Source organism: Mycena indigotica (genome assembly GCF_014461135.1).
Source record: "Mycena indigotica strain 171206Taipei chromosome Unknown Mind.scaff0006, whole genome shotgun sequence".
NCBI lineage: Eukaryota > Fungi > Basidiomycota > Agaricomycetes > Agaricales > Mycenaceae > Mycena > Mycena indigotica.
Window position 1 is genome coordinate 4,687,846 of NW_023503005.1, and position 23,784 is coordinate 4,711,629.

General features: G+C 50.2%; 13 protein-coding genes across 13 annotated transcripts; 5 read left to right on the top strand and 8 right to left on the bottom strand.

Moving 5' to 3' along the window:
* Nucleotides 1-2,013: 2,013 nt before the first annotated feature.
* MIND_00786500 (uncharacterized protein) lies at nucleotides 2,014-3,889 on the top strand (the record flags this gene model as incomplete). Its single annotated transcript, XM_037364552.1, has 4 exons — nucleotides 2,014-2,100; nucleotides 2,144-2,403; nucleotides 2,450-3,485; nucleotides 3,539-3,889. Exons 1-4 carry the CDS (start codon nucleotides 2,029-2,031, stop codon nucleotides 3,887-3,889), a joined length of 1,719 nt encoding a protein of 572 aa, XP_037220196.1. The 5' UTR covers nucleotides 2,014-2,028.
* A 1,576-nt stretch (nucleotides 3,890-5,465) lies between these two features.
* On the bottom strand, nucleotides 5,466-6,926 carry MIND_00786600 (uncharacterized protein; the record flags this gene model as incomplete). The annotated part of the gene is made up of 1 exon (XM_037364553.1): nucleotides 5,466-6,926. The coding sequence occupies exon 1, from the start codon at nucleotides 6,873-6,875 to the stop codon at nucleotides 5,466-5,468; it is 1,410 nt and encodes a 469-aa protein (XP_037220197.1). The 5' UTR covers nucleotides 6,876-6,926.
* A 159-nt stretch (nucleotides 6,927-7,085) lies between these two features.
* MIND_00786700 (PAPS-reduct domain-containing protein) lies at nucleotides 7,086-8,058 on the bottom strand (the record flags this gene model as incomplete). Its single annotated transcript, XM_037364554.1, has 2 exons — nucleotides 7,086-7,136; nucleotides 7,189-8,058. The coding sequence occupies 2 exons, from the start codon at nucleotides 8,056-8,058 to the stop codon at nucleotides 7,086-7,088; spliced, it is 921 nt and encodes a 306-aa protein (XP_037220198.1).
* A 387-nt stretch (nucleotides 8,059-8,445) lies between these two features.
* MIND_00786800 (HIG1 domain-containing protein) lies at nucleotides 8,446-9,307 on the bottom strand (the record flags this gene model as incomplete). Its single annotated transcript, XM_037364555.1, has 5 exons — nucleotides 8,446-8,529; nucleotides 8,579-8,608; nucleotides 8,661-8,784; nucleotides 8,835-9,011; nucleotides 9,066-9,307. The coding sequence occupies 5 exons, from the start codon at nucleotides 9,305-9,307 to the stop codon at nucleotides 8,446-8,448; spliced, it is 657 nt and encodes a 218-aa protein (XP_037220199.1).
* Nucleotides 9,308-9,712: 405 nt separating this feature from the next.
* On the top strand, nucleotides 9,713-11,119 carry MIND_00786900 (F-box domain-containing protein; the record flags this gene model as incomplete). Its single annotated transcript, XM_037364556.1, has 1 exon — nucleotides 9,713-11,119. The coding sequence occupies one exon, from the start codon at nucleotides 9,713-9,715 to the stop codon at nucleotides 11,117-11,119; it is 1,407 nt and encodes a 468-aa protein (XP_037220200.1).
* A 1,820-nt stretch (nucleotides 11,120-12,939) lies between these two features.
* On the bottom strand, nucleotides 12,940-13,753 carry MIND_00787000 (NADH-ubiquinone oxidoreductase; the record flags this gene model as incomplete). The annotated part of the gene is made up of 5 exons (XM_037364557.1): nucleotides 13,555-13,753; nucleotides 13,419-13,506; nucleotides 13,294-13,366; nucleotides 13,185-13,244; nucleotides 12,940-13,029 (listed from the first exon to the last, which is right to left on the bottom strand). Exons 1-5 carry the CDS (start codon nucleotides 13,685-13,687, stop codon nucleotides 12,940-12,942), a joined length of 444 nt encoding a protein of 147 aa, XP_037220201.1. The 5' UTR covers nucleotides 13,688-13,753.
* A 58-nt stretch (nucleotides 13,754-13,811) lies between these two features.
* MIND_00787100 (uncharacterized protein) lies at nucleotides 13,812-14,427 on the top strand (the record flags this gene model as incomplete). Its single annotated transcript, XM_037364558.1, has 4 exons — nucleotides 13,812-13,814; nucleotides 13,862-14,024; nucleotides 14,071-14,265; nucleotides 14,315-14,427. 4 exons carry the CDS (start codon nucleotides 13,812-13,814, stop codon nucleotides 14,425-14,427), a joined length of 474 nt encoding a protein of 157 aa, XP_037220202.1.
* On the bottom strand, nucleotides 14,424-15,014 carry MIND_00787200 (DUF498-domain-containing protein; the record flags this gene model as incomplete). Its single annotated transcript, XM_037364559.1, has 3 exons — nucleotides 14,424-14,525; nucleotides 14,577-14,677; nucleotides 14,723-15,014. The coding sequence occupies 3 exons, from the start codon at nucleotides 15,012-15,014 to the stop codon at nucleotides 14,424-14,426; spliced, it is 495 nt and encodes a 164-aa protein (XP_037220203.1).
* Nucleotides 15,015-15,053: 39 nt separating this feature from the next.
* MIND_00787300 (Lipoyltransferase/lipoate-protein ligase) lies at nucleotides 15,054-16,396 on the top strand (the record flags this gene model as incomplete). The annotated part of the gene is made up of 7 exons (XM_037364560.1): nucleotides 15,054-15,166; nucleotides 15,213-15,384; nucleotides 15,428-15,584; nucleotides 15,626-15,744; nucleotides 15,786-16,013; nucleotides 16,057-16,131; nucleotides 16,181-16,396. 7 exons carry the CDS (start codon nucleotides 15,054-15,056, stop codon nucleotides 16,394-16,396), a joined length of 1,080 nt encoding a protein of 359 aa, XP_037220204.1.
* MIND_00787400 (FAD-binding FR-type domain-containing protein) lies at nucleotides 16,397-17,207 on the bottom strand (the record flags this gene model as incomplete). The annotated part of the gene is made up of 2 exons (XM_037364561.1): nucleotides 16,397-16,935; nucleotides 16,988-17,207. 2 exons carry the CDS (start codon nucleotides 17,205-17,207, stop codon nucleotides 16,397-16,399), a joined length of 759 nt encoding a protein of 252 aa, XP_037220205.1.
* A 404-nt stretch (nucleotides 17,208-17,611) lies between these two features.
* On the bottom strand, nucleotides 17,612-18,503 carry MIND_00787500 (FAD-binding FR-type domain-containing protein; the record flags this gene model as incomplete). The annotated part of the gene is made up of 2 exons (XM_037364562.1): nucleotides 17,612-18,153; nucleotides 18,206-18,503. 2 exons carry the CDS (start codon nucleotides 18,501-18,503, stop codon nucleotides 17,612-17,614), a joined length of 840 nt encoding a protein of 279 aa, XP_037220206.1.
* A 1,023-nt stretch (nucleotides 18,504-19,526) lies between these two features.
* Nucleotides 19,527-22,099, top strand: MIND_00787600 (USP domain-containing protein; the record flags this gene model as incomplete). The annotated part of the gene is made up of 4 exons (XM_037364563.1): nucleotides 19,527-19,919; nucleotides 19,972-20,559; nucleotides 20,608-21,108; nucleotides 21,155-22,099. 4 exons carry the CDS (start codon nucleotides 19,527-19,529, stop codon nucleotides 22,097-22,099), a joined length of 2,427 nt encoding a protein of 808 aa, XP_037220207.1.
* A 994-nt stretch (nucleotides 22,100-23,093) lies between these two features.
* On the bottom strand, nucleotides 23,094-23,569 carry MIND_00787700 (F-box domain-containing protein; the record flags this gene model as incomplete). Its single annotated transcript, XM_037364564.1, has 4 exons — nucleotides 23,471-23,569; nucleotides 23,338-23,415; nucleotides 23,236-23,288; nucleotides 23,094-23,187 (listed from the first exon to the last, which is right to left on the bottom strand). Exons 1-4 carry the CDS (start codon nucleotides 23,495-23,497, stop codon nucleotides 23,094-23,096), a joined length of 252 nt encoding a protein of 83 aa, XP_037220208.1. The 5' UTR covers nucleotides 23,498-23,569.
* Nucleotides 23,570-23,784: the final 215 nt, after the last annotated feature.

Below are 23,784 nucleotides of genomic sequence, written 5' to 3' on the forward strand. Positions count from 1 at the left end.
CTCAGGTGAAGGAAAGAGGTAAGATGTCCTAATCTCCTATCCAATACAGTGCCTAACTACCGATCGGAAGGGGTCCATGTGTATCAGAAAGTGTCTTGGATTTGTAAATGATCGTCCACCAACCTCACGCAGATGCAGCTGTACGCTCCAGACGTGACGATACGAGATGCGGCTGCCCCATCAGCTCGGACTGTGGCTGACCAGGCCAAGTCCGATGCGATCTCGGTCTGGTCAGTACAGCTGTCTCCGTGCGAGACTGGATTCGAATATCGTGGAATAAGGAGGGGGAGAGATAGAGTAAGAAGATAGTAGGTGATAGAGTTGAGAAGGAGATGAGATGGCAGCTGTTATCGCCCAATAAGCGTGACACGTGAAACCCGCGTGACTGTGGTGGCGACGTGGCGGCCACGAGACACTAACACAACGGTCAATGAATGATGCCTCTTAAGCTTGAATGTACAATAGAGGCTCCCAGTAGTAGTAGTGTTTGGCGTCAGCTTGTGTGGCATCGCTTACATGATAAGCATAGTGGTAACGTGTTTTGCATCCTAGTGATCTATACATTACTGTTCATTGAGTATAAGGCCAAAGACTTACCAGTACAATAAAGAGATACTTCATAAGCAGCGAGAACTCCTCAGCGCAACGTGAAAATGTGACAGGGAGAACATTGAGGTTGAGCGAGTCGATAACCCCGGCACCTTTCATTTAGTTGACTCATACAGTTACGGTGAGGTGGATAGAGCATTTCCGTTCCTAAAAGAAGGTGAATATAGAGAGCTGAAGCTGCAAGAGGCTATCCACCTTCTCCTCCAGCATGCCAGTTTTGGATATGGAGACAGGTTGTGAGCCACAGATGGTCAACAACTTCTTCAGTGTCAAACAACAGTATCAAAAAGTCCTTTAGCTTGCTCTGAGACAGAATGAGTGGAATCTCATCTTGATAGATAACATGGGTCCAGAGACAGGAGAGAAGACTGACAAAGAAAGTCAGTGCATATAGCTCTTCTTGGTTATTGACAAGCTGGGAGGCTAGGGTAGTGGTGGAAGACATGATAAAGGAGTGTGTCTGCTTGTAGCTTAATCAAGTTGTCACTGCTGCTTTGTTAGGCCTGCCTTGGCTGAACTGTTCAAACATACCAAATTGTGTTACTCAGAACCTCATGAGAAGCCTTGAGAAACAGCCTATGATGTCTGAACCTGGACACCAATAGGTGCCTTGCTTGGAACAGCCTCAGCTGCTCTTCTAGATCACCCTGGGCTGCTGTTCTAACTCATCTCATGGTAGATTAAGTCAGCATCCATAGATGTATGCCAGCTATGACATCTACAGTTGGATTACCAAGGCATCTGAGCCTGTTTAGCCTGTAGGCAACTATAGTGGTACTTGTAAGAGACATGGGTTGGATTGTGTAGGCAACTACGGGTGGAAAACTATTTGCGAGCGAAGCAAGCAATTCTTCTGTTCATGTGAGAGTGAGGGTGATCAATGTGCTTTTGCTGCACAGCTTTCTCCAGAGGATTGATGGCCAACCTATGTGTAGTAATTTGCCTCAAATTCATTCAATTCTTGCTCTTTCACCCTATAATTTCTCAGTTACTTTGTGGTTATGTATTAGCACATTCTGTAAAAGTTATAGACAAAATGTTGCTGAATTGACGAAGTTCTATTTTGTGTATTCATCCATGCCACTGTGACCCCTGTGACAGTGACAACCTGAATCATGCTCTCAGATTGCGCAGCGAGCACCTGGCGTGTCCGCGGATTCCATATTACAACCAGAGCTGCCTTGGGAAAGCAGCACTCTCCATGGAGAGTTGATAGCAAGACTAGCTATCTGAATCATACCGAGATTAAAATATAAGCATGTCAAAGCAAGGTTGGTCAGTCGCTGCGAAGTGGTTTGGGTTATTCATAATATTTTACCCGCTTTGCCGACGACGCGTCGTGTTAAGTCACGGGGTGGTACAGGCGGCAAAAGGATGACGTGGACTCTCTCACGTAGCCTTGTCCTCATTCCACGATCAATGGAGGACACTTGGAGAGCCCTCCTAAACTCGCGCTTTGGTCGCTGGATACTCGGGATAAAAAGATTAACAGTCAGTCTATTCACAGATACTCGCTCGTCCTCATAATACCTAGTTTCGACTCTTCGCGTGGCTGTGGACTCGTGAAGGCCCTACCAATAAAGTCCATCCACCTCAGAGACCCGGGCTTCATGGCCTCAACACGGACGTCTTCTCGGAGCTATTTTCACTGCTCAATGGGCGGGATCGACAAACGCTGTCCTTCGCCTCCCGCCAGCTCCGGTCCTTATTTATGCCCGCTCTATTTCACCGCATAGAGTGGGCGCCCTTGCTCAAGCACGAGCTTCCTCCGTCGTCACTATGGCCATACATACGGTAGGAAGCTTCAATCCTGCCAATATACGCTGATATTGGTCCATAGTACTTTCGTTGTGCTGGGCGACGTATTCCCTCGTGGATCCGACAACAGGGTTGAATATCAGTACACGCAGGAAGTCCAAGGTCGAATCGCTTCACAGCTCCAGACCCTGGCTTCCATGATTAATTTGGATCAGGTCCAACTTCATGAAATCCCATTTGGACCTTGGCCACAGCTTGTCTCGGTAATCGCATCGAATCCAAGTGTCAAGAGGCTAGTTCTTGTATCACCGCCCTGCAAGAACCCCAGCGTTTTTCCCCTTTCAACTGCCTCTCGACTTACACATGTCTCATATAACATTCATCGACCTCTCATGCCTCACCACTTTGTTTATCATGAACCCACTTGCCGATACCCAGCGGACCTCGTTGTGAGTGAAGCACGTCTGGCACAAGCATGGCTTAATCCGCAAACTCTCGAAAATCTATCCATGCCTGGCGAATTCGTCCTCGAGGCCTTGGATATAACTGTTCGATGGGAGGCGATGAGGGAGCTTCACCTTGAAGGGGTTTTCCCTTCAAACTCTAAAGGGACCGAAGCGATGCTTGACGTCTTACGTGCCATGCCGCATTTACGAGTTGCGCGTCTCAAGCTCGAACAATCAAAGGGGGACTCTGAATGCCGCGAATATGTGACGCAAGATGCATTGTCAAAATTCGCCCACAATGAGTGTCTGCTGCCTGACCTGGTGCATTTCGAAGCGCCAATTTCTGCTGATGAAAACATTCTCAGTGTTCTTCCTCCAACGTTAGAAACACTACTCCTCATCGCATATCCTTTCTTCCGTTCCATGTATTTTGATCGGCTCATCCTCCCCGCTTCTACCTTGATCCGCATACTCTCTCATGCCGAGTTCCCGACTCTTCGTTCGTTGGAGATTTCCTACTCGACCAAAGCCGATGGAGAACTATCAGCAGAAGAGCAACTTCTCCAGATCATTCCTCAAAAGTTTCCTCTTTTGAAACATCTCATGCTCCGACGAGATTCCAAGCGCGATGGGCCGGACGACACCCGTTTGGCGGATGAATGGGACCCAACTGTGAGCTATCTATCCTACTCCCATCACCAAGCAACTCTGATCCATTCATGCAGCGTCCCTTTGGAACTCTTCTTTCTCAACTTTTCCATCTCGAAACCTTCTCGTTCGACGCTGATATTCCTGGTACTCGCGAGATGGATGTTTTCTTCGCAAGCCGAAGTTTAGTCAACTTCACTGCGTCGCAGGCTTACGTTGATATACTAGTTCCTAGACTAGCTGAACAGAGAGCTCGTCCTTCTATGCTTCGCACGATCTCGGTCTATATGTTCACGAGTGGACCGACGCTGCACTACCCATGGGGCCCATGGTTGATCTGGGACATTGTGCCAGTGAGGCTCGGCGGAGAACTTGAATACCAAGTCCGTTACCGCAAAGCCCCAAGTATTTCTGCATACAGGTATTAGATTGCAACAACCTATAGTGACAATGGGCTCTGCTGCGAGGGCTTCTGTTAGCAAACCCCGCAATGTAATGCCTTTCGTTACTGTGGGGTATCCTAGTTTAGTTCCTGATAAGTACAGTAGTCGACGAATGCTATTTGTGTTACCAGCTCTTGATCATTGAGTTCATGAGTTTGAGAATACTGAACTGCAATGTCAGGTACTTACATCAATGCAGACAGAAACACGAGACGCGATGTCAAGTGACCATGTCTGTGATGGATTATGATAGAAATCAATTACCTCGCTGATTTTGGCCATACAATGCCGGATCAACTTACAGCGATTCCTGAATGTAATGACAATGTCACATTTTTTTTCGCGCCGTTCTCAAAAAGGAAACCATGCCTCCATTTGCATTTCTGGCATTGACTGAGCCTCAAACTGTATCCAAAATCATATATACTGGTGAAGAGATGTACATACACCATATAATGGCTAACATAGAAGAATTTCAGTCAGTAGATGTAGTTGGTCGAGAGTAAGAATGTGTTGTTTAAGCAAGAATGTGTCATGCCGATCGGTGCCTAGCGCTCGATGAACCTGTCGCAAAACTGACCTTCAACCCATCCACTATCCTTGAGGACAAGTAATTTGAGTGTCCACCATAGCTATGAGAAGTATTTAGTGCACTGAAATTGTTTGTAGTGCAATTGGAAGCTTGGGAGCCATGATTTCCTTTTTGAGATGGGGCGCAAAAAAAAAATGTGACATTGTCATTACATTCAGGAATCGCTGTAACATGACTCAGAAGCTTTTCTGACTCTTATTATTCTGGATAATTCTATGTGACTCATACTAGCTGTATATAAAATAGGGAAGTCCTCCCCTTGTGAGGACACCATTCTTTACCCCACAATCTATCTAGTTGACCTCAACTTCTGCTGTATGATCCTAAGTAGTCTTTGACACTTGCATCATATCTACCTACCTAGGATAACGGCTTGGCCTTATTTTATGGTACTAGTACAAATCCTTACAACGGCTTTGCCTTGCATTGATTTGTCAGCAATTGACATCATCTGAATAGTTCACAAGGTTTTAGAACTACGGCTTGGATTGACTATCTTATCCACAATCTTATCTTATCTTCTTAATCTCACCAAATACACCTTCAATCCTTTACAATGTCGCTTCGCACGATCTCACTTTGTATGTTCACGAATGGAGGGGTCACACCGCAGTACCCATGGGACCATGGTTGATCTGGGACATTGTGCCAGTCAGGATCGGCGGAGGACTTGAATACCAAGTCCGTTACCGTGAAGTCTCAAACTGATGTCCTTCTGCGGACAGGTAAAAGTAATTGCGACGACATATATGTAGTGACAATGGACGGCTTCTGTTGGCAAACCCCACAATTTAACGCCGTCTCGTTCCGGTACTAGTACTCGCGAGAAGGATGTTTTCTTCGCAAGCCGAAGTTCAGTCAACTTTACTAGTACTAAACACCTAGTTAAATAATGAACTGTAACTCAACAGTCCTGAACATTTATCGATGTTCTACCTATATGCTCTTACAAATGTCAGTCTCTTTGATTTAGACTATCGATGTCGACGTCGATTCATCATCTCCAATATAAACCTCGACTCCACGTTGTTTTAAAAGCCGGAACGGTCCAAGGACTCCATCGAGAACCTCCTCGTCAGGAGCCGCATCTGGATCATTTGCATCCCATTGCACACGCAAATATCGCAATGTCCACAGCGGCTGGAGGGCAAGACGCTTCGTGACTGCGGTTGCAATCAGCGGCAACGCGTAAGCAGCGTCCGCAGTGCCAACGTCCTCTTCCGCCGCCTCGCAGTTGAGCGTGAAGCTCTTTAGTCGCGGGAGAAAGCCGGCATCTGCACCGAGCGCGGTAAAAAATCCTTCCAGACTTGTTGCTTCGGCGAATGAGACCTCTAACTCCTCGAGGGTTGCGAAGGAAGGTTTGTTGAAGATATCAACCGACAAAAGGGTTTTGTCTCCAGGCGGGCTGAGCTGTAGTGCTCTGAGCGTAGGCCACGAGGAACGTGCTAGTAGTTCGTTGACGGTGGATCCTGATGCGGCCGTGTTTTCTACACGCAGTTCTTTGAGAGCGGGTAGTGTCAAGAACTGGAGCAGCATAGGCGCTGGGGATAGATCGGATACGTCTTGGGTCAAATGGAGACGTTGAAGTGTAGAATGTGGCAACGCTTCAGTGGGCTGGACAGAAGAGTCGGACTGGTACTCCTCGAGGTCGAATTGGAGCAGGTTTGGGAGATTAGAAAGCGCATCTAGGCAATGTTGTAGCTTTTTATATCCTCTCGCAACGAGATGCGTGATTGAAGCGAGCGGAATGCTGAGAGAACTAAGAGGCAAGCTATCAAGCGTGAGTTTGCGGAGGTGTTTAGACGAGCTGAAAGACGTGATAGTTGGCCAATCCGGATCGTCGTCTTCATCTTCGATGTCCAGTTCCGGGGTAATTTCCAGCTCCTCGAGAAGCGGAAAGGTCCATTCGTTCTCATCGAGCGTAACCACGTCCTCCAAGTTCACCAATAGGTGAAGAGCACGGATATGCGCTGTGTGTTCCGCGAAAACCTCCCAAAACCCTTCAACACCATACTCCAGCTGATCATCACCATACAAATTGCCTTTGATGGATATATCCAGAGGGCAGGATCCAGCGCGCGAGAGCCACATCTCTGCAAGCTCGGAAAGACGATCGGGGTGTTTCAGGATGTCGATGTCGATGTAGAATGTTTTCCAAAGTGTAGGCGTAGATAGCGCGAGGCGTCGCCACAACGAGCTAATTTGGGTGAGGAGAAGGGGAGCCCCATTTGAGTCGACGAGATGGGGTTCATGCTCTGCGTCAGTGCTAACAGGGAGACAATTGTGGAAGATGGCGACCAGAAGTTCAGGCGGAAGTGTGTCAACGATGTTGCGGGAGTTTCCCGAGTCTGAGACGCGTATAGGAGTAGAGCGAGGCATTGGGAGGCAGCAACAGCAATGTCCCAGTGAGGGAGGGTTCAAGGCAAGGAAGTTCACGGTTGGATCGACATGATGTGACAGACTGCACGTGCCGCTCCAGTCACACTCAACTTCCTCCACCGACTCGGATCCAAGGCACTCCGATTGCTATGCTAAGCACTTACACTATTCGTACATCTGTTCGTTCCATTTGTATCTATTAACTTTCCTCTAAGCAGAAACGGAAACCGTGGGTGTGGACAAGATCGATTCGCTCTTCGCCTGCAAACAGTCAACTCTAGATCTGAAGCTGGAAACGATAATGAAAATTCACCTCGTTCTTGACCTTTTCGGCCTGCTCTAGCATATCATAATAGTTCTTGTGCAGCCCGCACTCCGTCTTCTCCCGGCCAGCCCACCGTCCTGACCGCTCTCCCTGGCCTTCTCCTGGTTTGCTGGTGCTATGCCAGTCGCCTACAGAGCGATAGCCCTGCGAAAGCAGCCTGTTCCTGGGCACGTCGTACTCGTTCGTATACCACTCGATGAATGGGAAAGTCCACTCGAACAGCGGATTGAGCTTCAACAGGCCCGTCTCGTCGACCTCCAGCGGCTGCAGTCCGGCCCTGTCTCCGCCCTGCGTGGCCCTTCGTCCGGTGATCACGGATTTCACACCGAGCTCCTGGTATGCCCGTCTTGCTGGCTCTACCTTCACAGCAAAGTCATACACATTCTCGTCGCGCTCCCACAGCCTCGCGCCCCACTTTGTCTCGAAGTCTGCGACGGTCTCGCAGTCAGCCGGCTTATAGACATAGAGCGGCACGTCGGGATACCGCGCCTTGACCTCTTCGACAAGTTCATAAGTCTCTTGGAAGTGGTATAAGGTGTCGAGGAAGATGAGTGGCGGCTGGGATCGCGGGGAAGACGCAGAAAGCGAGGGAAGCTCAAGCATAATCGGAACGGGCGAATGCTCGCGGCTGGATGGAGCCGAGGATGAAGGCGATGTCGACGCAATTTTGTCAAGCATGTCGATTGCGACGAGCCCCGTCAGGCCAAACGCTGTCGTCTGGTACAGGCCAGGCAAATGATCGATGCCCCAAGCTAAGATTTCCTCCGGCGTCAAGCCTCGAAGATGGGCGTTAATTTCCGCCAACTGAGCGGGCGATAGTGGGAGGTTAAGCATTTTGGATTTGGATGAAGAGGCCATTGAGCGGTTTTGTAGTTCAGGTAAAGAGGGAAGAGGCGATGGTCTCCATATGGACTATATAGCGACCCCGCTTTGCAAGCCGGCTTTTTTCGGACTCGCCACAAGCACGCCATTTGGCGCGAAAGCAGCGCGATCACCTGGGTTCACCATCAAGTGGTTTGTTATCTTGCCTTCGCTGATTCATCGTCATCGTCATACTGTGTTAACGCCGCTGGCAAAGTGCGTTCAGTTGGAGAGGAGAATGGTGGATCACGGCTTGTACTAGTAGGCGTCACATCAAAATGAAACCCTCCAAGGTAAAGGTTAGATATTAGCACAAAGTGTCTCCATTAGAAATTCAATCTAATAATATGGGGCTGTATGAGAAACTGCTATGACATCGCCAACTCAAGAAGAAGCCTCGGGAACGCGACCAGTAACGCGCGCCTTTATTCGCTCCTCCTCTTGTCGGTCTCTTTCTTGTTGCTCCAACTACCGGAGTCGGTAAGCATTTTCACTGCGAGGAGTTACTCGAACTTACCACCTCCATCCAGGAATGATCAGGAATAGGCTGAATAGAGGTGTCAGAATCAGGCAAGAGACAACCAGGAAACCGCACGAACCCGACTGGCTGATTCGCCTTTGTTGAGATTTGTTTTGAGGCCAGCGGCAGTGAGGATGATGCCTATTGTGAGACCTTGTGCCCACATACGCGCCTGCACTATTTTCTGCGCAGTCGTTTGGTATCTGTCGTTTGCTATGAGGTATGACATAAAAGGAATCCCAAACCAACGCACCTATCTCGTGATATTATAGCACCGGCAAGGGCCAAACTCAGAGCCCAACCACCGACAATGATGCTGTACTCGTGTCTCCGCGCCCAGTCCGCAATTTTGTCTTTTGCACCGAGATTTTCCCAGCGGTCCATTGCTGCTTGCTCTTGTGTTTCTAACAATCGCGCAGAGTCTCCCTCCCTGGTATCCGGTGTGAGACAGAATGACACTACAAAAAAAGGAGTGCAAACGCACCACTGAGACCGGTCATACTCGAGCCCTCTTCGTTCAGCTTGGATCGATAGGGCTGGAGCAGTGACGAATAGAATGCCGAGGATTTTCAGGGAATGAGGCAGAGAGCGGTAATAGGCCCATCGTCTTTGGCCATAATATGAAGCTAAAACGCCTAATCCGCCCCCGACGAGTGTGCCTTCGAGCGCTCCACGACGGGAGGCAGCAGCGTGGGCTTTGAATTGTTCTTCGGTAACGAGCTTCATGAGGAGGTGATGATAGGAGAAGGATTCGGGTGGAGAAACGGAGGGTTGTGGTTGAGACCGACAGCAACCACAAGCGTCTTATACAAGTTCGCAAAAAGTCGGAATCGCATGAATGACGCAGACGACCAATCAAGTTCGCCGAGTTCGCCCGGCAAAGGTCTAGACCGTGACCCTCGTGTGACCCGGAAAGTTACTTAAGTATTAGCATCAATTCGGAACAGTTCCCTCAAATGCTCGGGACACTATTTTACAGCTTTTGGCGCAGTTCAATCCAGCAGCATTTGAGCGGTTATAAACAGAAGAGATTTGGCGGTACTTGATTCTCAGCAGATATAGCCGAACCGTGCGACCTTATGACTAAGCGATTCTGATCCCATCAGGTTTGCAGGGTTCAACCAAACCTCGATGGTCGGATTCAACGCTCTGCCACTGGAGCTCACGACTCGGATCTTCCGAGCCTGCATCTCGAAGTATAAAGGCGAGCCGGACCTCGTTGACCGCCGACAAGCCCCGCGTCTTCTTACCAATGTTTGCTCAACATGGCGTCGTATTGCCATCTCAACACCCGTGCTCTGGAGTAGCTTGCACATCGACTTCGACTCGATAGAACGTATGCCTAACTTCTACAAGCTTGTAGAACTATGGCTTTCTCGCGCTGGCAATCATGCTCTTGATATCTCAATCAAGGGGTGCTTACATGCAGACGACTCGGACCCTGGTGACCGAGAAGACTATGGTATCGAGGAGTTCTTCGCTATCTTCGTACCCCACATCCAGCATATCCGCGTTTTCTCCGTATTCCTCAGTATCGATGACCTCAGCTTGCTAGAAGACCGGGTGGAGAACAACAAGTTCCTCATGCTTGAGGAATTGGAGCTGGGGATGAATATTGAAGACATTGAGGACGAGGAAATTGAATGGATTGACACCTCGCTCTTTCGCTCGGCTACGAAGCTGCGCGAACTTGACATTCAGTTCCTACCTCTGTCATTCTTCAAAGGACCGTTGCGTCAAATCACAGATTTCTCTGCCCAAGGTTATAACCCCCAAGAGGCCAGGGATGCTCTCGCTCGTCTTCCAGGTGTCATGCGCTTTGGATTGGATGAGTGCCGATCCAGCGTGAGCATTGGGCGTGTCAAGCCGCTGGTGCATTCAACATTGAAACACCTCAATCTGACTCTCGAGTGGAGCAATATGAAATCGCAAACGACCATTCTTCAACGGTTGACCCTGCCGTCTTTAGAAGATCTCCGGCTCGAGCATCCTGCGGCGGTTGGCAACGTATTGAAAGAATTCCTCGCTCGGTCATCGTGGCCAGCGTTAAAAACTCTCCACCTGACTCCTCTCGCACAGCATGCGCCCCTACAGCTCGAGGTGTTCCACAAGCTCACCAGCCTCGAGGAGCTCGTCATCTGTCGACCGAAAACAAATGACCTGAAAGTTTTTTGCGAAAAGTTCGGCTCGGATCCCGCATTTCTTCCCAAAATCGTTCGCCTGACGATAGATTTCCGGACGCAAAAATCTGATGCGCAAGCCGCAGACCCTGCGTCTGCCCTGCAATTCATCTCCAAGGCAGCTACCAATCGCGTTGCTCTGAAGCCATCGTGGTCATTACGCACACTCCGGGTCAAATGGGAGCCACAACTAACCGGAACTCTCGCAGAAGAGCATCTTGGGGCGCTCGAAGCGCTGAACAAGAAGGGAATTGTGGCTTGCATTGGTGCCAATACTAGTAATGCGGATACTGCTAGTAGCGACAGCGGCGACCACGATTCAGGGGTTGAAGAGGACTCTGACTCTGAGATGGAATAGTGATGTCCATTACTAGTAATGCCTACTGGTCGAGGGGTGCAAAGACTTGATTTCAGTCTATTTCGTAGTTACATCATTCCATTGATCTAATCACAATGATTTTGGGACTTCATCCAAACCTCGATGTTCAATGCGTTGCCTCTGGAGCTCATCACTGAGATATTCAGTCTTTGCCTCCCTGACCCAGAGCTTGAGTCTCACATCATTGACAAAAGGCTCGGTCCTGTCCTTCTCACTCAAATTTGCTCCGAATGGCGGCGCATCGCTGTCTCGATACCGAAACTCTGGAGCGCATTTTCTATCAATCTACGCTTGGTGCAAGACACTCGGCATCTTGCCTACTTTGCGGATGCATGGCTTGCGCGGTCGGGGAACGGCCCTCTCGACCTTGCGATGACTGGCAAACTCCGGCGGACCGTTGACGGGGTCAACTTCAAAGTGGACGATGGGATTGGCGCTTTTTTGGCCACGTTGAAGACTTTCAGCCGGCGCATCCGATGCATCCGTTTATCGTTAAGCCCCCCTGACCTTTTGAAGCTGGACGAGCAAGGATTTGAAATGCCAATGTTGGAGGAGCTTGAAATCCTAATGCCGACAGAGAATCCCAGTCTATCCCACTTACCCCTCACGTCATTCGGCTCCTCACCTCGGTTGGAAAAGCTAACGCTCGACTCATTACTCCTGAGGCCAGTGTCTGTTGGGCTCGAACACATTCTGGAGTTTACTGCGCATGGGTATTCAGTACCTCAACACTCCACAGACGCCCTTAGCATGCTCCCAAATTTGCTTTCTTTCGAAGTCGAGGACTATGGCAGAGACGTGGAGCTTGATTCACCGGTAGAGCATCCGACACTGGAGGTCCTCGGACTAACACTGGCGATCACTAGTAGAGACATTGATTCGACACTGCTCGAATCTCTTACACTCCCCGATCTAATGGATCTCAGGCTTGGCTCCCCCATCGCAGTTGCTCCCGCGTTGGAAGATTTCCTCCGTCGTTCATCTTGGCCTCCTTTAGAAGCGTTGTACATCGTTCCATCTAAACAAGAAGCACCCTTGTCAACCGAAGTCCTCGCTCGTCTCGGTGCAACCCTCGAAGACCTAACGGTTGCTTTCCCCCACAAAGACAGTCTGGAAGCACTGTGCGACAAGCTTGGCTCTGACGTCGCCTTTTTGCCAAATCTGCGCGAGTTGTCCGTCTCGTGCTGGGCGGTGACTGCGGAAACGGGGACTGCTGATATAGCTTCTACCCTATCGACCGTGGCGGAAGCAATTCTCAGACGCGAAGCATTAGAACCGGTGTGGGCGTTGCGTTCCTTGGAGGTGGGTTGGTTCAACAATGACTTGGTGGCACCACAACTCGAACCACCCCATGTCCCCGATAAATCTCTTGAAGCATTTTTGGCGTTGAGGAACAGAGGAGTAGACGTCTTCGTCGGTCGGAAGGCTTCTTCTGACGAGGATGATTCTGACTTGACGCTATTTTCCTCGATCGTTTGAAACTCATCCTCATGTCGCTACAAGGGCTCGTCGAAGCGTTGACGTCGGCATGCATGTAGTAATCTGAGTAAATTCCACTTTGGCTTTTCTCCATCAAATTATCTCACAGCGTTTCTCAGTGAGTGTCCAATGACCTACGTTTTCAACTCTCCCCCAATCGGCCCTCAACTGTCGAGTTAGAGAAGGCCGATAAGAAGTGGTGCTGGAATCCACAGGAGGTGGGCAGACACGAGCAATTTGAACTCGATAGTTATATTGTGCTTGTGGCGTCTATACAAGGTTGCCTAGTCGACTGCAACGACGATAGCTCCTAACCAAGTCTACTTTTGCTGTCGTTTCAGGGTGGGGTTTCTGTCTTCGTGTACTGGTATACGACCTTCGGGAGTTCCCGGAATCGTTTTGGCGAGACCCTGGGGAAAGCGACGAGTATAAGCACACGAATGGAGCCGATTAAACAGAAGACGAGTAGAGCAAGTAATCGAGGGAGGGTGCAGCAAAAATGATAAGTGACCGCACGACTCGCTCAGATGCGATGGGACATATGGAAGGAGAATGGGCCACGAACCAGCTTCTCGAACACGCAAGAGTTGAGCGAATGCTCTGCTGGGCGACAACGGTAATATTGCTTAGGAATTTGAGTATAGCAAGAGATGGTAGAAACTGAACGAACGCACTTGATTGTTCTGCTCAAGACACGCCCAGTGCGCCTCAAATTGTTGCAGGCAGTTTTCACGGAGCTTTGTTATTCTGGTGGGTTATAGTTACGCGAGGTGGGGCCAAGTATAGAGATGGGCCATACAATTCCGTTGCGCATCGCGTCACTCGTCGGCCCTCCTTCAGGCAATGAGCGGGGTCTCGGTTCTCGTCTTTGCATAACATGAAATCCTCTTGAAAGGTTTGAGAGACGAGTACGGATTCCAGTCTATGGCACACACCATTATATTCCTTGCAGTATGCGCCGATGAAGAATGCCGCGCTCTTGAGGGGAGCACTTGTTGTACCAAGTTCAGCCACCTTAGGTATGGCCTCCGCCGATGAAGATTGTTGGGCTGCAGCTTGGCTGCTCATCGTCGTCGGCGGGTAAATGGAGGTGACGCTATTGGTCGACGGTATTTGCGGCGTTGGCAAGCAACGTGACAAGTCACATTAAAACGCGTCGTGACAGACCAATATTCGCTTTCCATCTCATTCCATGGTTAGTTGTAGCTGTTGGACGCATCTATGACTCTGAATAGAATATAGCCTGCTTTAGGCGGGAAGACAGCATCAAATGTTTTCTTTCTCCGCGTCAAGATACATAAACTAACCATCGCGACCACGGTTTCACCCACTATCAGCATCGGCGCGCTCAAAAGCGAGATTCTCAGTGCATTGACCTCAGTGGCACTCGGCTCAAACCAAGATGGTATGCTTCAAACTCATACGGCGTGTTTGTGCCCATTATCACGTAGATGAAGAAATGCCAACAAGTTTGGACATCCCCTCCGTCACCGACACCTCTGAATTCGAGCTCTGTACGGCGGAGAAGGAGACTGGAAAGCTTACAGGGGTATTTCCTGTGCTGCGAAACTCAAAACAAAGCATTAGAGATGCAGGAATCGTGAATTGGGATGTGCTATTTGTACGGTTTAAAGATGTGGCATCCGGTGCGTGGTTTATCTTCCTATTGTACACCAAAAATGATATGGTTCCAAGGCGCTCTGGAGCCCGTCGTCTTCGTACCCATCGAAGACGATGAAGAGCAAATCACTCCACAGTTTGCCGAAGCGATCTCGGTCCAAGGCAAACGGAAAGCGCGGCCAGACTAATGTGTCTTTGGCCAACGATACGGAGCCAGTGGGGCTAGCGCAGCGGCTACCCGACGGCCCTCTTCCGCAAGAAGATTGTATGTTGAGCAGGCGTTGCGCTGAAGCAAGTGTTTAGAACTAATGAAATCTGTTTGTACAAAAGAATGTACCGTGCTCATAACGTCTACTTGGATCCCCAATTCCGTCAGAAACGAGCGGAATGAAGGTGGAGGGTGCGCTAGCTCTTGACCAGTTCCAAGGATGAGAATTTCTAGGAAAACTGAGAGTGGTTCATTCACAGGGGAATGCAACCTACCTGGTCTTGGGACTACGACCTCGAATAAAGCTAAATGTTCTCTCTTCCACTGGGTCACACTATCTGGTACATCCCATAGGAAGATTTTTCCATCCAGAAAGATTGCAGCGCCAGGTAGCAGTAACCCATCCTCGAGAAGAATACCTGACGAAGAAACTGACGCGATTTGGGTTGGGGGAGGTGTATCAGAACCGAGGATATTCGTCAATGAAGTAGCACTGTGGGTCGCTCTGAAAGCTGGGGCAAAACGAGACGGAGAAAAGACGCGTCGTCGAAGTAACAAGGAAGCCATAATGCTTGTGACCGGCTTGCTTTCCACACTCATCTCTGAATGTTACGGAGGACCCTCAAACGCTGCTTATCGACCCTTGCTTCGAAGCCAACACACTCCGTTTATATTTCACGTTCAACCAACCCATTCGTCAACCTCGCTTTTGAAGATTGGTCCGTTCCGGTTTAGCTCCCGCACCTGTCCGACATAAAACGAAAGGCTATTTAGAAATGCTCCAGTTGACTCGCCTCTGCTATTCCTCTATCAAAATGCACCCTGTGTAGTAATTGGCAGAAACCAAAACCCATGGAAAGAGGTCAACCTGGAAACGCTTCGGTTCCGTAATGTGCCTCTAGTGCGGAGACGAAGTGGAGGGGGGACAGTCTACCATGTTGGTCTTTCTAACTTCATCCAGCCTGTTTAACACTTCTCAGGACTTGGGCAACACAAACTTCTCCATTCATCTGCCTAGGCGGACTTTTGACCGAAAGGCGACCGCGAACATTGTGCTGCAGGCTGTTCGAGCAATAGGCATTCCTTCTGCTCGGATAAACGACCGCAACGACATTTACGTCGCCTCTAACAAGATGAGTGTTTTTCTCTCTCTCTCTCATATCCACGAGGCCTAACAGCCACCACGTCTCTGGCTCCGCATACAAAATCGTGTCAACGCGGGCCTATCATCATGGGACAATGCTACTCTCTTCGCGGCTCGATATGCTGGGAGACTTGTTACATGTGGATAAAGTACGTTCCTCTTTCCCCGCCGTTGCGCCTGCTAATTTCCCCCAGCCAACAATGAAAACCGCTGGTGTTGCATCTGTTCGCGCTCCGGTCACCAATCTCCAGATGTTCAATACCCGCGCAGAGCACAATCTCTTCACACAACTTGTTGTCGAACAGTTTCGACGTGTTTACGAACTTGACGGAGGCACAAATACGACGTTTATAACACAATATGTGGATGAAGAGGCGATGGTCGGGTTGGATGATGTTCGTCAGAGTGTTGAGGAAACACAGGTAAGCGTTTCTGCCCAGCCTGTTTTACTCTGACTGGGTCTAGACCTGGGAGTGGTTATATGGTCAAACCCCACAATTTACATATACCATAGGAGAAAACTTTACTTGGGGCTCAGTTGTACGCATTCTCGCAGAGACCTTTTGCTTCTCTAAGACCCTTGACACAGACCGCGGAAGTCGTTGCCAAGCATGCTCGTATCGGAAGCTGCACCCTCAAACTTACTTCCGATTCTTCACATCCCATAGAATCGCAGGATGTGTTGCGTGAAATCGAAAAGTCGGCTGTGGGTCAAGTCTATGGGAGTTGGCCTTCACCACCTATCGCAGGAGATGTTGGAATAAAGCGGGACATAGAGACATGGTTGGTACAAATGCTACGATAACTAGAATTTCTCGATTTGGGCTGTCGAAAACCCTAATTGGATTAATGGCCCCCCTTTGGCTGTGAGCGCATTCTCCATTGCTGGTGGTCCGCAGAGCAAAACCCTCATTCCGCTTGTCCCAACGCCGGCCAATCCCACTCGTTGCAACACTTCCTTGGTCACATACCCCTTCTCATGCTGCGAGCCCTCGACTGGATGCGAAACCACATAATGGCTTTGGAATTGAGCCGGATGGTGTGCCTTGAGATGAGCGAATTCATCTTTCAAAAAGAGGTCTGCGTCTGAGTTGACGCCCCACACAAGTGTGACTTGCGTCTGGTCTTCAGGGTTGGACAGAATTCCTTTCAGCAATTGGTACATTGGCGTAATTCCCGCGCCGCCAGCAATGAGCACTACACGGCGGTACTGGTTTGGCTTCCAAACCACGGAAGGAACCTTGAAGAAGTACAGCGAGTCGCCAGGTTTCAAACTGTGCATGAGCGTGCTCTGCTTTCCATTCGGGTACAACTTGATCATGAACTCAATGAAACCTGGTTCATCTGGCGACAGATAGGTCGTTAGAGCGATCAATAAAAGCTATACACGCCATACCAGGGTCACTGGTGGGCGTATATGGTCGAAACACGGGTGTCCAACGGCCATTTCCTGGGGGAAACGAGACGGAAACCACCGCAGAGGTAAGGGGAAGCCCGCTGCGTGTGTCGGGGTCGGGAAAGGCAAAACGCAACTTCTTGACGTCATGGCTCAGCTCCTCCGAACTGTGTAGCGTGAGGCGAGTGAACGAGAAGGAGCCGATGGCGGATTTAGACATGAAGAAAGTCAGGGGAAGCCAATCATCTGAGTCCTCCTCTTATGAGGAAACCGGATAAAGCGAGCAAATGTGGGTTTAGGCGCGTTCCATTTGCTACCACCCTTCGCTCTCGATTGTGAGCCAGTCCAATCCATCCTCCGAACGGTAAAACGGGCGTAAATGGAGATAATAACTCTGCCGGTGATTGTTCCAGTTCTGCCTTAGAAAATCGCAGTGGACGGTCGAGACTGTACGAGGCCCCATGGTTGGAGGGAAGAAGAGTGGTTGGTCAGCTGATATCAAGTGACTGTAATTGAGAAGGCATGGGCCAATGGGCCTTGAATTCTTGCTTGCATTTGTGGAAATCTCAGACGTCTTCAAGTTTAGTTACATTATTCAGAGGTCAAAGTCGAGTACAGTACAGTTTAGTATTGGTGAATTTGGCTCGCAGAGTAGCCTAACTGAGCTAGAATACCGCTACCCCTCGCAGTCAACGCCTTTTCCATCGGCGGCGGTCCGCAAACCAGGACCTTCACTGCTCCATTATTGTCTGCCTTGAGCCCAGCCTGCTCTAATAACTCCTTCGTCACATACCCCTTTTTAAACCGCGAGCCTTGTTCCGGATTCGAGACGACGTAGTGTGTCTTGAACCGCTGGGGATGACTTTTCTCGAGGGCGGCAAATTCCTCCTTCAAGAACAAGTCCTCGTCCGTATTGACGCCCCAAACAAGGGTTATTCGAGTTTTGTCGTCGGGGTTAGAGAGAATGCCATGGAGGAGCTGGTACATCGGTGTGATTCCTGCACCTCCAGCGATGAGAGCGACGTGCTCATATTGGTTTGGCTTCCAGCCGAGCGAGGGAATTCGCATAAATGATAGTGTGTCGCCAGGCTTCAGAGAATGCATCAGTGTGCTTTGCTTGCCACCCGGATAGAGTTTAATCATGAACTCGACATAGCCAGGCTCATCTAATTGTTGGCGTTAGCGCGCAAGGCTGCAAAGAATTAAGGTGGGACGGACTGGGGTCGTTTGTGGGTGTATATGGCCGCAACACGGGTGTCCGTAGACCATTTCCTGGCGGCAGAGATACGGATAACAAGGCAGAGGTTAACGACAGCCCGGTGCGAGTATTTGAATCGGGAAGGGCGAAGCGTAATTTCTTGGTGTTGTGGTTTAGCAGCTCTGAACTTTGCAGGGTCATTCGTGTGAGCGACAACGGCCCGATAACCGAGAAGGGCGTTTTTGACGTCTTTGAGTAGGCGACCGCCCCAACAACTCCGACCGCTGTTGCGAGTGCGAAAGTAGCCCCTTTGTGCATTATGAGAGATTGTGAGGGAAGAAGAGGTGTGGAAGCCTGGTTTTATAAGACAAGAACGAATCGGCCAGAATGGACGCGTCATATAGACCGGTCTAGGACCTATCTTCGAGGCAACGCTGTTACTGCCGCACCCTCATACATCCGGGAAAACTCGGTGTTACCTTAAAAAGTCGAACCGACTCCCGTTTTCCCGCTGCAGCGGATCAAAAATATGTGATGATAGTTGATTGATCCGATCCGAGAATCTTCAGCTCGAAATATCTCGACTCTCGAGCTAATCTCGAGCAGTGATAAGGCCAGCATACTTGGTGGAAATTTTCTTAGTGTTGGAAAACAAGATTCGGGAGTCTCTGTTGAAATAGTTTTGCCGTCGTCCAATCATAGGTTCAAGCTTAAACCTCTGTCCTGGAACGTCCAAGGCGTATCAAACCTTAGCGCAGGTCCTGCGAGAGACATTCAGGCCCGTCTGCACTCCATAAGCTCGATTCAATGATATAATAGAATATCGCTGTAGTAATGCAACTTCAAGTTATAGTGGTCAGTGAGCACACAAATGCTCGTTTTCCTTACCATCTAGGTTGTTTCTTAGGCTGACGCAATGGTATAGCCCGCTGCTGCAGGATTCCGAGTCGATGATTGAGAAAGCTGGAATGCTATTGCTTTAAGTACTTTTCAAGTTCACAAACTCAACGGAAAGAGAGCAGTGTTGTAATATCAGAATGTAGCCTGAATAGTCTTGTGCTTTGTCTAGTACTTGCAATCCCAACAGTCGTCGGGCATATTGAATTCTATTGGATGGTTTAAAATTTGACGAGGATGGCCAGGAAAGCTTGAATCGTCAACTTGAATCAGCAGTACCAGGAGCCCCTCCAATGTTGATAGCAAATGTATGGCGTTGGAGTTCCTGAGCACGCCTTATCCTCCTAGACCCAGAGTAGTCAAAGAGCACAAGCAGCAGTGGAAGCTTTTCAAAGCTAGACCTGAATGACAGTCACACTGTGACCAGTCCCGTTTGTAGCTTTTATGCGTACCACCACGGACTTGGTCCAGCAACTCGCTCCGCTTGCAGCAGTTGTCTTCTTGTTTCTCTTCCCTCTAGTTGCGCTTCGCGCCTTCACTTTCCTTCGCCCTCGATTTGCGACTTTTCAGAGCTCTGTCATGACGTTTGGGGCGTTCTTGCCATGGAATTGGGGCTCTCACGACAAAGCTGTTTCCTCGTCGCCATACAATCTTGCCGATCGTGCCAATGGGAAGAAAGCGCGAGTACGGACGCGTGCAGACCAGGTAGCAGGTCGAAAGTCTCCCGCCGGAGAAAAGGGACCAGAAGTTGCATCGGTGGTGTTGCCTCAGGACGCCCTATTCCCTGGACTAGTCAATATGTCGGGCACTCATTGTTTTATGAACTCCACGCTCCAGGTGCCGTCTTATCATCATCAACTTTCAGGGATAGGAAAACTCATTTCCCCAGGCGCTTGCATCACTCACATTCCTTGCACCTTACCTCCTGGCAATTCGCACGCGTGCCGAGGCCCTCGACGTCCCCACCCCCGTTGTCGATGCCCTCATTGACTTGCTTGATGCCTTGAACACACCCGAACCCTCGGGCCGGCCGCTTCGAGCAACGGCGCTTGTGGAAGCCTTGTGTTCTCCTCCACCCAATATGGATGGCTCCTCCGATGACCTCGCACCTACATCAGCCTCTGCATTGTCAGCCTTTTGGGGCTCTGGCTCTTCCAACCTCAACCTTGGAGCCAGTGCTAAGGCAACTGCACTCCTTGCCTCACACGAACATCAAGACGCCCAAGAATTATTCCAACTCATATCCGAATGCGTCAGAGAGGATAATGCCCGTGTTTCAAAAGAAGCAGCGCGAGACCGGGGATTTGCGATTGCTTCGTTAGAAACGTTGTCGCAGGCGTCTCTAACAAGTCCGTTCGACGGATTAACAGCGACGAGGCGGTCATGTGTGCGTTGCGGGTATACTGCTGCAATCAGGCATTTCGCTTTCGATACAATTCAGCTTGCATTGGAGAGCACCGGCGGTGGATGGGGACCAGTTGCGTATACCACCGTGTTTCCGGTCCTTTACTCAATATTTGCTTAGACATCAGTCCACGATCTCCTCAGGGCGTATATCAATCTCGAGGTTCTTCAAGATTGCGCATGCCGACGTTGCGAACTGAGAGCGACGGCCAGAAGACTACACGAAGAAGTGGAACGACTTGAATCAACTACATTAACCGACGCAGGTGGAATGCAGGTAGACGCGGTTCCTAACGGACACACTAATGGCCATGTGCATGAATCGGACGACGAAGATGGCTCTTCCGGTAAAAAGAAGAAGAAGAAGCATAAACCTGCTGCTGAAGCAGGCGGGCCAACGCCTTCTCGACTCCGGCGGCTGAAAGTTGTTCGCAGGATGGAAGCAAGAGTTTTGAAAGCACTCGAGACTGGGAGGATCGAGGAGGAGGATCTGGAAGGAGACTGGGACTGGGAAGCCAAGAACGATTCATTTGTTCATGGACCTGGCGGAGATGCATTGAAGGGGGTCAGAATAGAGCGAGTGTCTGGTGGAGTATCGACTAGACAGAGCATGATTGGACGGGTGAGTTTTTCCTCTAATTGATATTCCTATTCTGATAGCTCGCAAGCCTCCAACTGTTCTCGCTCTACATATCAACCGATCCGTTCACACTGGCTTGCGCGTTGCCAAAAACAGCGCTAGCGTAGCGTTCCCTGAGATTCTGGACATCACTCCCTACACAACGGATGGTGTTCTAAGTCTTGAGCCAACGGCCTCCCTCAGTGGTGCAGCAGATCCAGGTATCCGGGGGGCGCTTTCCGCAAGTCGACCGAATCCAAGTCCCTGTTTATATCGACTCGCTGGGGTAGTTTGTCACTTTGGGCAACATTCTTTTGGGCACTACATCTGCTATCGACGGACCCCCTCCCCCTCACCAAGTGGGAAATACGTCCCTGCTTCCCCCACTCCTGAAAGCAGTGCTGGAACTGGCACTGGCTGGCTGAGGATATCAGACTCCCACGTGGACCAATGCGGCGTCGAGCATGTGCTGGCGGAGGGCAGTTCTGTGTTCATGCTTTATTACGAGCGGATCCGGCCACCACAGCCCTCTTCCCCACCCAAAATTGTCGTTCCGCGAATCTACACTGGCGACACGGAGGCCGCAGACTCGGCAGAAACCATTCGGCCTGTTGCTTCTTCGTCTCCGACTGGGCCGCGGCTTATCCGCAGCGTCATGTTGGGTCGCGCAAACGGCTCAGTGTCGTCTCTTTCGTTGCTCTCGGCGGGCTCTCCGGAGCCAGACGTACCCGGAACACCCAAAGCTGCCACGACGCCTTCTGTGTTGGATGAAACAGAGGTTGTCGAGCGGTTAGATCTTGACGATGAGGAACCACTTGACCTCGACAGACATGAAGCTACGGAGACGTTACCGACTCCTCCACCAACCCCGCGCGGCGGCTCCGAAGTCCCACACCAAAACCCGAAAGCCAAAAAGAAGAAGAAAAAAGAAGAGCCAACCTGCGCAACCGGAGGTTTCTATCACGTGACACATAGATCGCTCATTAGTTTGTAACTGTTAGAACCACTTTTACTGTATCTGTACTCTAGTTGGTTATATAGCTTTAGATTTCGTAGACCCCCTCTCGGATAACCTTGTTGTCTACGGGCGGCGGGGACTGCTGTGAACCTGAATGCTAGGAACATCCCGGCACTGAAGAGCTGCAGGAAGGAGAAAAAAGAAACCCACATGGGACCGACAGAGCTTCAGAGCCGCGCCACTTCATCCCAGCACTGCATGTCACACCGTGTACCTTGTTGTTTTGTTATTTGGGTTTTTGCTTTACTAGTACAGGGTGTGACACACAGTGCTGGAATGGTGTTGGTGACTACATACTCCAACTCCAGCCTGCATACTCATGTGAGTAATTATTCAATAACCTGGCCAGATGACAGAATGTAGCTGATGCACTGTGCTGGGGAACCCAGATGCATGATCTTGGTATAATTGGCGCTGGTGGCTTCGGATTCAGACAACAGTTCCGATTCAGACTCGGAGGAATATCACGTGCACCGAGTGCCGGAATTACGCTGAATCTAGGAGGAAATAAGTACTTACTTCCTACTTACTTACCTTACCTCTGTGCAATATTTCTTAAGGCGTCGAGGGATTCAGAGCTTCAATGTGTCTGGTCCGACCAGGTGTTACCAAACAAGCAGTCACTTGCGCGCGATCGTTGGTAATGGCTGCCTCTTGGTAATTGACTGATTTGTTTGCTGTTACTCGTACTACAAACAAACTCTCAAGCTATGACAAGTCTGTTGTCTGACTGCATTCGGTCCTCCCATCGCAAGGACAAGAATACAATAAGAAAAATGTGTGTGTGATATATTCCGACTGAATGCAATGAATTATACACCTGGTTCTTTAACGACCAGAGGATGCTAGGAGGAACCAATCCGGTTAATTCCGACATTGAGTTCTACGAGACGGTGGAGAATGGACACCGAGAGGCCGACCCTGCCAGCTGGCGACAACGGTGATGATGCTGGATGGGTGAGGGTAGCAATCACCAGTAGATGCGACGCTCGATGGTGCGGCTGCGGCCGAGAGAGGGACGCGCGTAGGAGACGGTGCGGCGGACACGCGTTACGCTGGGGTACCTGGCAAGCACTGAGATGGGATTACAAAGCAATGGAGAAGGTACATACCACGCGTTGTAAACTTCGCCGGCGTCCATCTGGACCTCAAGAATTTGACGGCCCTGCAAAATGACGTCAGGCTTGGAGGAGGGTTCTGGGGAAAAGAAATACCGCAAAGTCGATGTGGGCCCCGACGACGATTCCCTCCCTCCGGACTGCGTTGTGGGTGACGGCGACGATATCACCTGGCTGCGGACAGGCACAATCGTCAACGATGGCTAGCTAGGGACGGCCAAGAGCATACAGCGATGTCTTCAACGACGGTGGACATGGTGAAGGATTGGGCAGTAAAGAGAGCGGGGCTCGCGAAGTGGGTGGGTTGGGGGGAGGGATGCGAACGACAAGCGAGGTTGCTGGCGGATTGGCGAGTTTATATACCCAGAGAAGAGGCGAAATTACGCCAGGGGCTTCTGTTCCGACAGCGTTGTTTACGCGCGGCTGCCTCGAGGCGTCGGCGAACGGCCCTTTTTGGTCGTCTGCATTGTTGGTGTGAAGTCATTGTTACACGAGGTTTCATGCAGGCTGTTCGCAAAAAGTGGCTTTTTCGGTGGGCAGTCG